The sequence below is a fragment of the Mastigoproctus giganteus genome, chromosome 13 (assembly GCF_048544385.1).
Source record: "Mastigoproctus giganteus isolate SK-2022 chromosome 13, ASM4854438v1, whole genome shotgun sequence".
Lineage (NCBI taxonomy): Eukaryota > Metazoa > Arthropoda > Arachnida > Uropygi > Thelyphonidae > Mastigoproctus > Mastigoproctus giganteus.
The window spans coordinates 48624485-48639687 of record NC_143587.1 but is presented as its reverse complement, the minus strand read 5'-3'; the positions used below and the strand labels follow the sequence as shown (position 1 = coordinate 48639687).

Here is a 15203-nt window from a genome sequence, read left to right as displayed (position 1 = left end):
GGATAAACCCCACTGAGGTCCATTCCCAGAACAATGGCCCCAAGACTGAGCTCTGGAGGGCAGCCCCTGGTAAGCCTTCTGGAGACCCTCTGGAACCTGGTGAGAATTTGAATTCTTCTATTTGCCAAGTAGGACTTAATACAGTCAAACAGGTTATCTGAGGTTCCGGCCTGACATAGCCTACGTAAGATACTAGGCCACAATATAGACAATTGACAGCATCTGCAAAGTCTATTAGAATCATGAAAGAATATTTCAAGGCTGTGTCAGTGGCGTAGAAGTGATTGTATCTTCTGTGCAGAGGCCAGTTTTAGACATACTATTGAGGTGAAAGGAAGTTCTCTTCAGTGTAGTCTAATTTGCAATACCGTTTCCTGTTGTTTAGTTGCTAGAAAGTCTCTGCACAGCTTAGAGCTGTACTTTGGGTAATTGTCTTGTTGTAATATAAAATTTCTTCCACAAAGTCTAAGTCCAGAGGATATTGAATTATGTTCAATGTTTTGATAGCCTTCTTTTCTTGAAATTCCTTGAATTCTGATGATGTCACCCCACCAGAAAAACAGAAGCAACCCCAGATCATAATGGAACCATCGTGGACTATAGGCACTGAACAATGTGGCACCATTTCCCTTCTGTTGTTCGTCTCACATAAACTCTATGCTTGGATCCAAAAATTTCAAATTTGGATTCATCGTCGACAGTACATTTTTCCACTCTGCATTTGTCTAATGTTGATGGCTTAGCCCAAGCCAACCACTTCTTTCAATTTTCCGGTTTCAATGAGGGTTTACAGACTGCTACATGACAACGAAGTCCTGCTGTTGTTGTAGTAGGGTTTAGGAGCATCAGCAACTAAGGCCATATTACTCCGTGTATATTGCATGTGTTCTCTGTTCAATTTTCTGGACGAAAGACCTGAATTCCTGGGAGAAAAAACCATGCTACCTTGCCTGAGACCAACTAACTCAGCCATGTTGTAAAAGCTCATAAAAATTCCTCACTTCATCAGCAGGACTCGAACTCAAGTCTTTTCCACCCAGTGTGGCAATCCTACCAACCATGCTACCCACAACGGCAGTTTTAGGTGCGTCAGCAGCTTACACCATATTGTGTAGTATGTCTTTTGTGGCCGATTTACTGGACAAAAAAATCGAACTCCATTCGCCTGAAACTAACTCATCCATGTTGTGAAAAATACTCATAAAAATTCCCTGCATCATTGACATGATTGAAACTCAGGTCATATCCATCTGGTGTGGAGAGGAATGTTTATATTAACTTTGCTACCCAAGGATATTTGTGCCAATTGTATTTTATTCGTTTAACTAAGTTTTTTAATTCATTTATCGTACTAGGCGGTCCCTACTAAATTCTGGCAACCCAAACTGTTGTTAGATAATATTGTCAGTTTTAGAATTAAAAACCATGCACCCTTTGCTCATGGCCCATTCACCAAAGGAGTGAAATAACCAATAAAGGCTTCAATTACTGATGAGAAATATGAAGATTTTCGTCAGCGTGGGTATGAGATCGAGCACATGACTTCTGTCATAGTTTGAGCTTACTGTATTTCATTGTCAATGGAATGTCTGCTGGATTCAAATACCACCTGTGTAATCATCAATTAACAATGTATAACTGCTTTAGCACGAATCACTTTTCATTGGTGGTAGGGATTCTGCTACATTTATAGTTTCTCTCAATATTAGGCTATTCCAAAAACAGCCCATATAATTCAATCAGGTTTCATGGATGCTGTTGTTTTCACTTATCATTTAAGTCGCATCTTCTCTATACAATTTAATTGCCTGACCATTCCCATGTGTGAATTTAAATCAGTATAGTCCCCTTGAACCAGATAGTTATCATGGAAAACAGGATGGTCGAAATTACGTGTCCCTCCACAGTTCAGCAAAAAGACACAATCTGATCATCTGAAATATTTGTCGTCAACCCAACTCATCCTAGTCAGCAATTCATCAGTTAAAACTTCCCTGGATGAAAACTTGATGCCTGGCATCATTACAGTATAGGCAAAATTTGGATTTGTCAAAACACAAAGTGCTTTCCCATCATTAGAATTCCACTTTTTATACCTTTTAACTCATATTAACTGGATCTTTTTTAAATGCAGCTATTGACAATGGTCTTTTGGAAACTCCTTGTTTCTTGTCACAGCTGAACAGAGAAACAAAGTTAACCATATACAGTACTCTAATTCAGTTCTGTAAGCAAACAAGTATGGAAGATTTAGTGATTACTGAATCATGGCCACCTACCTAATGTATTGGGCCATAGTATTAGGTAGGTGGATAACGTTTGTACAGATCAGTCACTATTCGCCTAGTCATTGATTCCACTAGTTGCCTGAACATGTCTGTAGGGATCTGCAGCCATGCTGCCTGCAAGACTTTTTTTTTTTTTATCAGAATAGATGGCAATTGCATGTTCATATTCCTCACTTCCCATTCCAAAGCATTCAGGGCGGTTCAATTGTATTAAGCTGGGGCAAACACAGAGGCCAAGATGGGGGTTATCTCACTGTTCCTTGAACTACTTGTGCAATGGTCATGTTTTTTCTGTCCAGCAAAAAAATGCAACATGGCAGGATGCACATGATCTCTTAGGAGCCACCAGTAGACCTCAACAGTGAACTGCCTCAACATTGGCTGACACACGCCAGGGATCCTAGTTCTTACCAGAAAAACATGTCCCATATTAAGCAACCACAACCTGGACAGTGGGCACTATGGATTCTTGTTGCTTGAGCTAGAGACACGAAGGCATCTGCTGGTGTTTCACCAGGTATTTGGAATCATGCGCCCAGCACTCATTTCCAGTTCTTCTCTGTCCAATCAGCATGTTGTTGACACCACAGCAATCACCATTGATGATCAGCTGTGAGGAGAGGGGTCTCTTGGGTTAACAGTTATGGAACCACATAGATCTGTCCAGCACATCATTTGGGATATTTTTCTTGCATTCCTCATATTGTACTGTGATGCCAGTTGTAGAACAGCAACCTGGTGTTGAATCTGTACAAGCTGCACCCTTCACTCACCCTGAACATACAGCACACAATCTGCATTGCACACACTTCTGGCTATTTTACACAGCTTTATCATCAGTGTACCAAAGCAGAGTTGAATTCTTTTTTTTTTTTTATGTGAACCCCAAACACGAGAGGTATTAGAACCTATAGTACTTAGTACTGTGCATGGGTTGAAGAAGTATGGGGGGAGGGGGATGCTGGAAACTTTGCTCTAGAGACTAAACATGGGTTTCACCACTTCAAGTCTCCAATAAGCAAAGTGGTGGTATTTCACCGGTTGATGAAAGTCATCTATTCTGGAGCTGCACTACTAAGATACTATACATGTCCACCACATCTCAGCCACTACCATCAGGAATGTGTAGAATTGATGTGGCCAGGAAGCGGTCATAGGTCTGCCTACACCATTCTACAGTTTCACTTTTGGACGACCGAAAAATGATATTGCACAACAGTGGTTCCACACATAATGAAGCTAAGGGCAGCTATCACACAACCTTGTCAATAGCAATGACGTTATCAGTAAAAATAAAATTATATTCATTTGACTCGTATAAGCATTTTGACTATAAACTGTTTCAGTCAAATTTACTGTATGGAGAGAACACTTGGTAACCTTAACTGTATACAAAACAGGAATAAGAAAAAAATTTCAAAAACAGACTTGAGATTTTCAACCTTCTGATAATAAATTCTTGTATTGTTTTAAGACTGACACCAGAAATGTTAATTTACCATCATTTAGATTTCTGTGCCTCAATGGCAATCACCATTTCAGTGTGCCATTTAAATAGTCTTTTAACTTAGGGAAAGTGTGGCAAAAGATTGGGAACCATTGTCTTAGTCTATTTATTAACCTTGGCATTTTTTCTACTCAAATGTATGACAACCTTGAAAAATAAATTCCTTCTACCAACTAAGGCTATACACAAAAATTGAACACTAGGGTTAGCAACTCATATCACAACTAAGGTATGATGACAAATTTGGAATTCATTTTTCTAACTGATTTTTGAAAAATTTTACCGTTCATTTCTGCAGGGCACCTCCACCTCATTGTGTACACTTATGCATTAAAATTGCATCTTTGATAAGTTCAAATTCTCTTTCATGAATAACAATCAATTTCCTTTAGATACATGCAAGTTAAAATACTTTTCCACTTTTATATAAACCTTCAGGAACAGTATGGGGAACTATGAATGCAGATCGTGTCTACATAAACAACTAATCCGTCTTGTTCTTGGTATTCCTTAAATAACTTTCCAATTGTACGCAACAGTTTCCAAACTACAGTTGCCTTCCCCATGTCAATCTGTCAACATGTGAGAGGACTGGCAGTGGATGGATTTTCATGAAATTTTGTATTTGGACTTGTTAAATATTTGGCAAGCCAAACCAAATTTCATTAAAACTGGAAATTATTAATAAAAAAAAAAAAAAAAAAAAGCAACAAATTTTTTACATACAATTTGTATGGAAAAAATTAATTCACAAGCTTAAATGCAGTAGTGTTAGCTTTACACAATCCATGCACACTTTTGGGGTATTATGCCAGATTTGTGACCATGTTTTACTTGTGAAGAGACATATACAAAGAGAAAAGAGACTTATTAATTTATAAGGAGATAACCATATTTACCTTTCATTCCTATTAATCACAGAAAAAAGAAACCAAGCCTGAAATGTAATGCACAGTGTACATTGGCTACCCTGTTTCATTTAAAGACTACACCTTTTAATAATTTCCTCAACTATCGGATACAAACCAAGATTTTGCTCTGAAAGCAGCCTTAGTCTAGCCCAGCATTTCCGAAACTGGGGTCCGCATTATGGTGGTTGACCACACACACATATATGCATGTCATATATAGGGGTCCATAGATCTCAGTAGAGCCAATTGACAGTGACACTTTCCCCCTGCTACATGAAAGCCAAGAACTGACCGTAAACACTTACCAAAGCCATTAGTTGCTAATCCTTTTTTTTTTATAAAAAAAAAAACATCCTAATTTGGTGAAACAAATGCATTAGATCCAATATTTTTCTTTAATTTATTCTATTCCCTGTTTCCTTTTTGAAATTTCTATAACAGGAACTATCTTGTTTTACTAGAACAATAAAATTTTATACGCCTCTTTTGTGATTAAACTCAAGCCAAATGAAATATTCCATTTATTCTGGTTATGCAGATTTATGCTTTATATGCAAAGGCATTGTTTAAAGCTTCTAGCGGATCACAAAAATACTTTGTGAACACAATTAAAATGCTTCATTTTGTGCTCTTACTTCCAACCTACCCAATTCTGAGTCTACACTGGAGATGGCTACTGCCACTCGCATTAATTTGGAAAGGTCATGGTTCAAATAAAGTTATAACCTTTCTTGCTTTTTAACCCCGAGACAGTGCACTTTTTCTTTTTTTTTCATATAATAAATGTAAGGAGATGATAGTGCCAGAGATAATTTTTATTTTGGAATTATCAGATATACCAATACATTTTAAAGTCAATGAACTGAGTCAAAATGCCAAATGACTATTTGAAAAATGAATTCAGATGGTAAGATCAACCAAACTTTGTAATGAAGGGAAACAAATATCAAGACAGAACAATTTTTCAGTTTTTATTTTTACACCTTTATTGTTCGAGAGTCAACTGATTTCAGTCATTGTCTTCCTCATCCTCTTCATCTTCACTATTAATCTGGAAGTACCGCAATTCATAAGAGTCCTTTACACTAGCAACAACTCTTAACCAATCACGGAGATTATTCTTTTTCAAATACTTTTTTGTTAAGTATTTTAGATACCTAGAAATAAAAATTTAGAATGAGTTAATTTTTTTTAAAAAACTACTTTTTTGATATAACCAATAATAAATTACTTGTGCTCAAAATGGCAATTAGTAAAGCACAGGATCAGTCACTTAGTAAAGTTAGAATATATCTCATAAATTCAGTGCTTGCTCATGGTCAACTCCACATTGCAATTTTCTATATAAACTTTTATTGATAATTATATATATTTTTAGTTTTAATAAAATATTTTTGAAGTCAACCATCTTCAACTGTGAGTTTTGTCAAATGGCAACTTCGTTGTGTGAATTTCCATGTTGTAAGCTTCTCATTTCTAAAATTGAACAACAATCTGCGGGACACCCTGCATTTAGGGACAAAAATATTTCTCTACGCGTTACTTTTAATCTTATACGTGAGAGATAACTCCTGGGCTATTGGTCAAAATTGGAAACAAGATTATCTGATATGACCTGCAGTGCTCTGATTTCAAAAGGGTGCTTTTTTTTTTATTATAAAAAAAAAAAGCAGTATAGTGACATATAATAACATTCAAACTTGGTTGTAACGAGCATCAAGGGACCGACAAAATTTCCTTGTTATAACCATTACTCACATATCAGTGATGAGTTAAATCTACCTCTTATTTTTTTAAAATTCTCAATAACACGATAAAAAGATAGATTTAAAAACCAAAAGAAATATTACAGAGTAAAAAATAATATTAGTATATTCCTACACATTCTTTTATTAATATGCTTATATTCGGTTTTTAAATCAGTCAAAATTGTTGCGTCCAAATTGTTTAGCAATTTTTTCCGCTTGAGCCTTCAATTGAAAATCCAGCACTTCTTTGTGTAAAGTGTATTTAGAGTGAAACAGCCCCATCTCCATGTAGTCTACATTGTCAGATGATACAGTACACTGTAAAGGCTGTTGTTATTTGGGTTTTAGGAGCATTAGCAACTAAGACCATATTGCTCCAGGATATGCGGTGGTCATTCCCTGACCTTTCCGCATCCTCCGTATTTGGTGGTGACGGGCTCGAACCCAGGTCTAATCAAGAAGCGTGTGCTATGCACTGCTGCTCCTTCCCGCCTGGCTACGGAGGCGCCCACTGTAAAGGCCAGAGATTTAAGTGTGTGGATAGTGTTTAAATGTGGTGTTTTGTACCGTTGTTCCTCTGGCCATTTAGCTGCCAGACCTCTGCTGAGGCACAATACCACGTGGAGGCAGACCAGGTACCCAGTAGTTTTAAGTTCACTCTGGCAGGTCCTGCTACCCAATTTTCTGAGATTTCAGTGGTTATGACAAAAAAAAAAAAAAAAATATAATAAAAAAAAATAATGTTACACATGCACAGTTTGTTTTATTGCGGGGAACAGTGCTAGGTATAAAGAGGCCGAGTAGTTGGTGAAAAATTTGGTTTTGGGCTAAATTTTGATGAGTGGGGGAGAAAGGTACGAAGAAATGGGATCAATAGTGGAGATGACCCCAGTGAAAATCGTGCCCATTCCCCACCAGAGGGGAAAAATAGGGATGGGTGGCGAGTGGGGATTGCCACTTCCCCCATCTCTGGGTGGGAATAAAGTGGTGAGCTCAGCAAGGGAGCTGGCTCAGGTTGCCAATATGGCACAAAACAGCAAGCATACACGCATAAAAATGATAAATGTTATACTTCATGGTAGCTTGATCAGTTTGTTGCCAGACAGGGACTAGATTCCGCTATTGACTGATTATTTGCGGTGGTGATATCATTTGGTGTGGCTGTCGACTGTGGAAAGTTTTTCCCTCTGTTGTGATTTGGTAAGGTTGTTTCCAGCCGAGTCTACATTTAGCTCTTTATCTAGTTGATAATAAATATTCGTACAGTTTGTGGGTCAGCACTTGCTAGATAGCAGTCGTCAGTGATTGCCACTCTCAGGTTAGAACAAAGACATGTCTCTGTGCGTTGTCTCATCAGTAATTTAATCAGTTCAGGTTGGCAGAGATGTTTTCCCTGTGTTTGTGGAGATGAGTGTTTTCTTTCAGTTAGTTTAATACTATCCACCGGGCAGTGTTGCAGGCAGGAGAGTCTTTGGGCTCAAGGTAGGTTCTTCTTCTGCAGAAGCGGTCCTGTGCATACTTGGTGAACGCCTTGTAGTGACGTTCCTCCTCTAGCAAGTGGTGCTCCTGGTTGAGTGGCACATATTGTATTTCTGTGATCAAGCTGCAGCGCAGACTCTCATATAATTTCAGTGATGATCCCATGTTTCTGTCTGTCCACAGTATCAGAGAGGTGTTACTGAAGTAGGCCAATTTTTGGTGGTGCCATGGCTAGTGAGCAGATAGGTGAGTAGTAATCCTGGTGATAGCCAGCGTGGATATTTTGGGTAAATTACCTGGACATGTGGTATGAATTTCTGGGTTACTGAGTCCTTTGGGGAGTTCTCCTAGCATGTTTGCCAGATTTGCTGTAGTTAGACCTTTTCTCTGTTTTTATTTTGTTTTTCAGGTCTATTGTAAAATTTTGGCAGGTGGCAGAGGAGACTACAACAGACTATTTCCAGATCCAAGGGAAGGGCACCCATGAGTACTTGAAGTATATGGGTACTTCCGTGTTACAAGCTCTGGAGATGGTAAGCAGGATATGGCACTGTGTTGCTCCAAGTCTTCGTCTGTTGCTGTAGTTGCTTTGTGGTACCATGCTCCAGCTGTGTATAAGACAATTGGTAGAAAGACAGTGGTAGAGGGCAAGGGTTTTCTTTATTAGACCCCATTCTCTACAGGTGACTCTTGCAAAGAGAGACAGGTACTTTCTGATTTTGTTGCGTATATAGTTGATATGGGGAGTGAAAGATAGGTGCATGTCTAAGATGATGTCAAGGTGTCTCAGCTCAGTTTTTAGTTTGATCGTGGTGCCCTGAAATTTTATTTGAGGTCTCCTGATGTCCGGGGTCCGTCAAAGTAATATTAAGTTTGTTTTGGTTGGGGACATTGTTAAACGATTTTGGTTTGTCCATTCTTGAAGGGTAGCAAGTGCCCAGTTTGTGGTGGTTTCTAACTGGGCCCTGTTGTCTCCAGTGAGCACCAGAATAAGGTCATCGGCATACGCTTGGGACTTTACATCCCCAAGGTATAGATTCAGGAAGCCATCCAGGACCACATTTCATAGGAGCGGGTCCAGGACGGAGCCTTGTACGGGGTTTCTACTCTGACTGATCTGTGAGGTAGGTGCTAATGCACTTATAGAGATTGGTTGGCAGATTAGCCTCCCAGAGTCTGCCAAGAATGCTTGGCCAACATAGGGTGTCAAATGCCCTGGCAAAATTGACTGCAAGGATGAGGAAATATTTCCTGTTTGTTGTTGTAGCAGTTCCGATGATGTTTTCTAGGGCATCAGTTGTTGGTATCCCTTGCAGAAGCCGAACCAGTTTGGAGATTGTAATCCTGAGTTTGCATAGTGTTGCTCGATTCTGTTTTTCAGATGTTCTAGAAGCTCGCTGAACATAGCTAAGAGCGCTACGGGTGGGTAGGACCCTGTGGCTTAGGTTTTGAGCACCAGTTGACGTGTTGCCTCTCTCCAAGTGAGGGGAAAAGTAAGTAACCATCTTTTAAATATTTATTATATAAGCTCAGCAGTTGGTCTGGGATGGTCTCAGTTTTCTTTTTGATGATTTCGGTTTCTAGGAGGTCTGCGCCGGGGATCTTTTGTTTCGCAGCTTTGTGTCCAATTCATCTCTTGTGAATGGTTCTTCTTCCTGCTCTGTGGTGTACATGCGGTTTTGGTGGCAGAGCAGTAGTTGTTCTGGAGTGGCTGGCTCTAGGTGCCCTGGGAAAGATGGCATCCAGGATATTTGTGGATTCTTGCCATGTGGTTGCATGTTCCCCCTCGTGGTTTTTCAGTTGCACAGATGAACCACCCCATGGGTTGTCGTTTCCTGCTGTGGTGTCCAAATGCTCTCACGAACGTTGTTTTCCCTCCCGGAATTTACTGTGTATCTGTTTCTTGCTGTGCAGTATAGTTCCTGCACTTCGGCAGCAAGCCAGGTGTGTTGGAAATTTTTTCTTTTCTTGAGGCACCTCCCACCTAAGTTGCTAGAGCTCTGGTGATGGCTCAGAGACAGTTTCTTCTTTCTAATTGTCTTATCGGCCGCTTCTCTGATTAGCTTAGTTATTGCTCTTTGGTGGTGGTGGTCCACATTTAGTCCCTCTGCCTCAAGCACGGGGGCGGTTATCTGCAGTGTTTCTTTAAAGAGAGAAGCAAATCCCTCTCCAATGGCATATCTGCTTTGTTTTTTCTTGGGGATTATTTCTCTAGTTATCATGAAATTTAGGATTTAGCCGGAAGGCGATCGTTCTGTGGTCTGAAGTTGTCCAGTTTTCAGTAACAGTCCAATTTGTAGTATGGTCTGCAGTGGTTCTGGTGCCTAGGGAGATGTCTATTGTGGCTTCCTGCAGTGTGCTGGAGGTCAGTAGGTTATTAGGCTGGTTTAAGATAGTGTAACAGCTATTTGCAAGGTAATCCCTCCAGGTGCTGTCCATTGTTTATACCTTGTTGTTCAGGAGTTCTGCTGTGCCAGGCTGGTGAATGGCAGTTTACACATCTATTCCAATGATTATTTTTGCATTTGGGAAGTCTGCATGGATATTTTGCAAGTAACTTACGGTTGACAGGACATTGGCTCCTGGACTGCTGTAAAGTGAGATGGTGTAGAATTCACCTAGGGCTGTGAAGACATGGGTGCACACTGCCCAAGGGAGGCAACAGTTTGAGTTTTGTCACTGTAAAGTTTGGATTCCTTATTAATATTACTGCCCAGGGCATGTCTCCATCTATTTGGACTATTTTGTAACTCAATGGGTAGCCCCTGACTTCTTTACAGTGAGTATATGGTTCCTGTATGAGTAGCATGTCCACATTTTCTTGGTTAGCTGTGCAGCAACTGCCTTTGACCTTTTAGTTGGGCAAACTGTACCCTGTTGTTATTATATTGCTTAGGGCATGCTGCCACAGTCTAGTCTTAGTTGATATTTTCCCTTGGCCTCAATGTAGATAGGAAATTTGTTGTCCCTGATTGAGTGGTCCACCTGTAGTTGTTGCGACTTGCAGTTTGCACAAGTAGGGGGTTCCTCTCTTTTAGGACAGTCCATGTGTTCGTGGCCCTTTTTGGCACAGTGTCCACATGTGGGGTTGGTTGGGGATTTTTTTGGTGCATCAGCATCAATGGCCATAGTGCACCATACATATGGTCCACATGTGGGGACAGGTTGGGCACAGACATGTGTTGCATATCCAAAGCAGACACATCTGAAGCATTTGGGGACAGTCACATGCTCCTTGTAGCAGTGGCTTCCCCAGTTTATGAAAACTCTATTTTGCTGGTTTACAGTTCCCCATGCAGCTGGTGAGAGCTCAATGACCCAGTTTGTAGCATTTCCAGATCTGGACTTTGTCTGGTATCTCGGTATTACCAGCATCGCTAGGTCTGCTTCCAGATGATCCTGTTGCAAGTTTCTTGCATAAAGTTCAGCTCGTGGTGTCTCTGGTGTCAATTCCTTATGCGTTATAGATTATGCCGGGTCCTCTCTTTTTCGGGGGCACAGCTTCCAGTCCTAGGGTCGGTATCTTGGGATTCGCAATTATCCTATGGGAATCTTTTGTTTAGGTTTCTATAACAACGCCTGTATTTATTTTTTGAACAGATTTGCTCTTTGCTGTCTGACGTCATCTGCAAGTTTTGTAATTACTGTGTTTTTCACAGCTTCACTTGTTGCATGTTCATACGTTGATGTTGGTCGTAGGATGGCCAGGTGTGGAGTATGCAGGAGTGTCTGGGTTTGTATTGCTGGTGGTTCTTTTGCATTTGTCCTCAGTGCTTCTGACTATGTCGGAGTATGCTGTGGCATTTGTCTTGCCCTGCATTCCACATGGGTTTATAGCCGTGTGGCAACTCTCTCACTTTCTAAGTATGTATCATGGAGAATTGTTCCCATTTTAAAAATATTGTCACAATTTGGGATCTCAGTCCGGTGGAGACCCTGTCGAGGTTCTCTTTGAATATATTTTGAGATGTTATTAGAATGAGTATTTTTTCATAGACGGAACCATCTGGAAGAGTGTTCCTGCTGTTTGTCTTCATTGTTTGTTTCCCTTTGGGATGCTGTGGGGCCAGGCTGCTCTCTAGACTCGGTCTGGGAGTGGGTTTCCCGTTCCGTTTTGGGAATCGCTTGGCTTGGGGGGCCCCTGGTCACATATCCCCCATCTCTTCTGTCTGGTCAATAATGAACAGGTCGTCACTTTGTGACTGTGCCAAGGGTTCCATATTTTTTTTCTGATTTCCCTTCCATTTTGCGAAATCTGGATAACTGGGCCAGTTCGGATCATCGGGCATATGTTGGGATGATCTATTAGGGCACTGAAAATGCTGATTAACGATTCCCATCACAAGTGCATGGTTAAATTGGGGGGGGGGGACACGGTTGGTTATTGAGGTTTTGGGCTATCTCCGTTGGTCACTCCAGGGGGGAAGGGGAAACAGCCTAATGTGAAAATGCACCTAGGTGAGTGGGATCACTTCCCACTCACCTAGGTGCTCAGAGGGGTTTTGCTAGGGTGCCAGAGATGGTGTTATTAGTAATCCCATAGGCTACATAGGTAAGAAGTTCACAGTCAGCCAGGCAAAGTTTATGGCAAGAGGTGGGGAGTCACTAAATTCATTGTTTCTGGTTTAAAATACACATAATTCACTACAAGTTCAGCAGTTATCAGCACAGTTTGGTGGAGCAGACTCCCTGCTCAGTTTTAACTCCTCCCCAGTCAATTGCAAGCTACCGATGTGGCCTCTGCTTTATAGTGTAAGCCATTGTAGGTCTGGCAACAAAGGACACAGATATAAACGCTGGTAATTTACTACACTCCCAGTAGAATATAAAAATAGTCTCACCTAGTGGATCCTCCCCAGTCAGGTTCTTTCAATTTAAACCCTTTTTTAAAACTGTATACACATTTTAAACTATTAAATTCCACTAGAAATCAGAAGCGCAATAAAACGTATCCAGACACTAAGATGGTCATATTGGCGATCCCTTCTTTGTGTAGTGAACTATTGAAGCAATACTTCATCGATGTTTGTAACTTGCACTTTCTAACCCCCCCCCCTGCTTATGTTCTTTTCCAGTGCTGATTTGTAAAGGTTTATTTTTCCACAATGTCGATAATGCTGAAGAGGACAAAGAAACTTTTAACATACTTCAACATTTTTTGCACCATCTTGTAGCTTATGAATAATTGACTTTATCGCAAATTGAGAGACCTTCTCTTGTTAGTAGACATGTTTCAGAAGGAAGGGTTTGTTTCTATCTGATTTTATTTTAAAATGGAAGTCCCATTTCCAAAAATTCCTAAAAGTCTTGAAATTTATGGTTCAGTAAATACAAGACAATCTGTAAATAGGGTAATGCAACAAGCAGAACGCCAATACACTATTGTAATTTTTGGGTAAGTATTCTAGACATGATCATTATTCACAAATCAGGTGACATCATCATAGGGCTCACAGTACAGGAACCATTAGCAGAAAGTGATAATGAAGTCCTCAGCTATAAGATGAAGAAAGAGATTGCAGCTGTTAAAAGGCATGGAGTTTAATTTCAGGAAAGTGGAGTATGACAGTTTAAGATGCTACATAGCTTCTGCCAACTGGACAAATAGCAGGGTGAGTGTGCATACACTAGAATTATGGAACGTATGTAAAGCAATAATCAAAAAAGCCATGAATACACAGATACTATTAAGAAAAAAAAAAAAAAAAAAAAAAGGATGCTGAGATCGATAAATACCGAGCTCGGCAGCCTAACAGAGCAGGAAAATATGACATGGATCAGTTAGAGTGATGAAAATTCCCAAAGCATATGACAACTACAAGTTGATCTGTAACAGTACCACATAAACGGTTCAGCTGAGAAAGGGTGAGTATGAAAAATCAATGGCTAAGAGAGCAAATAATGGAGACAAGGAGTTTTTTTATGTATTCGAATACAAAGAAAACAAACAAGTCAGGCCAGACCATCGTATAACGGGTGTGGAAAATTCTTAGAAAACCGAGCTGATGAACTGAACAGGTACTTGGCGTCAATCATTACAGATGAAAGACCTAGCACAGTGAGGCTGAAAAGTAAATTAACAACACTTAAATTATAGATGACTGTTAATTAGAAAAGCTTTTGAGCCTAAAGGCAAGCAAGGCTTTTGGGTTGATGGTAAGAGAGTACGAGAGCATCAATAGACTTGGGAAAAATTTCATTGGATTGGAGAATTGCCAATGTGAAAGGGATTTGAATATTACAATACAGTTAGACTTGAATTTCTCCAAGTAATGTAGACAGGTGAAACTAAGGCCCAATGGTGTCCTATAGATGATTTATGGAATATTTGTTTACTGAGCTAGAGAGGTCATAATCCAAATGTATAAGGCAATTGTAAGATTGAATTTAGAACACTGTAATCCCACACCTATAAAAACAACATTGAACTTCTTGAAGGGTCCAAAGGTAGGCACAACCTGCTTAATCTTCAGGACACCCATATGAGAACTTAATATGTGGGAAACAGAGCTTGGCAACCAGACACCTTAACAGGGACAGTAAAAAGGAGGGAAAATGTTCACTTTTATAAATGATTCCAGTGGCCATAAATTCAAATTATGGGAAAGAAGTTTAGACTGGACTGTAATAACCTTTCCTTTAACCTTCAAGTTTTTAATCCCTGTATTCCAGTAATTAACTGAAAGGTTAAAAGTTCTTAGTTTATTGAGTTAGTGAAGATTGGGAGAGTGGTTAAGGATCAACACCAAGCAGCATTCCTATAGGATGACTTCAAGTCATCCCAAAGTTAGAGTCCAGCATAAACTTTTTCCCTCATAATTTGAATTTATGGTTTCTAGAATTACTTACAAACAGTGAAAAAAAAAAAAAAAAAAAAACTTCATACAGGTAGTTTTTTTCTTTTTTATATTTATTATTATTACAATACTTATTTATTCATTTTCTTTTTTGGCTGGCTTAACAAATGGCTGTGACTTCCTTGCATATGTGGATAATGGATAACACTAATACTAAAAACTGTTATAACTCTGAAAGAAAAAGAAGTGATAGTGTTCAAGAAACAAGAATTTTACCTTTTGGAAAACTGAATATCTGCTGTAACTGTCAGCTTGGACTTGCTCCTTTCTATGGCTACCACATTACCAAGGTTGTTTGTTTTTCCATTAACCTTAATACGTTCATGGAGAAATTTTTCCTGAAGTGAAAGGATAATAATAATAATTCAGATATAATTGACTCAAATTCTTTATATAATAAAACTAAATTCAAA

The 15203-nt window shown here is 39.6% G+C and overlaps 1 protein-coding gene across 2 annotated transcripts in view; it reads right to left on the bottom strand.

Moving 5' to 3' along the window:
* Nucleotides 1-5652: 5652 nt before the first annotated feature.
* Nucleotides 5653-15203, bottom strand: part of LOC150076019 (large ribosomal subunit protein eL22-like) — a 31377-nt gene continuing 21826 nt past the window's right edge. For both annotated transcript variants that reach the window (XM_090387987.1, XM_090387988.1), the window contains exons 3-4: nucleotides 15007-15128; nucleotides 5653-5863 (exon numbers count right to left, since the gene is read on the bottom strand). In XM_090387987.1, the coding sequence (XP_090244113.1) occupies nucleotides 5716-5863; nucleotides 15007-15128 (270 nt within the window). In that variant the 3' untranslated portion in view covers nucleotides 5653-5715. The remainder of the gene's footprint in view (nucleotides 5864-15006; nucleotides 15129-15203) is intronic.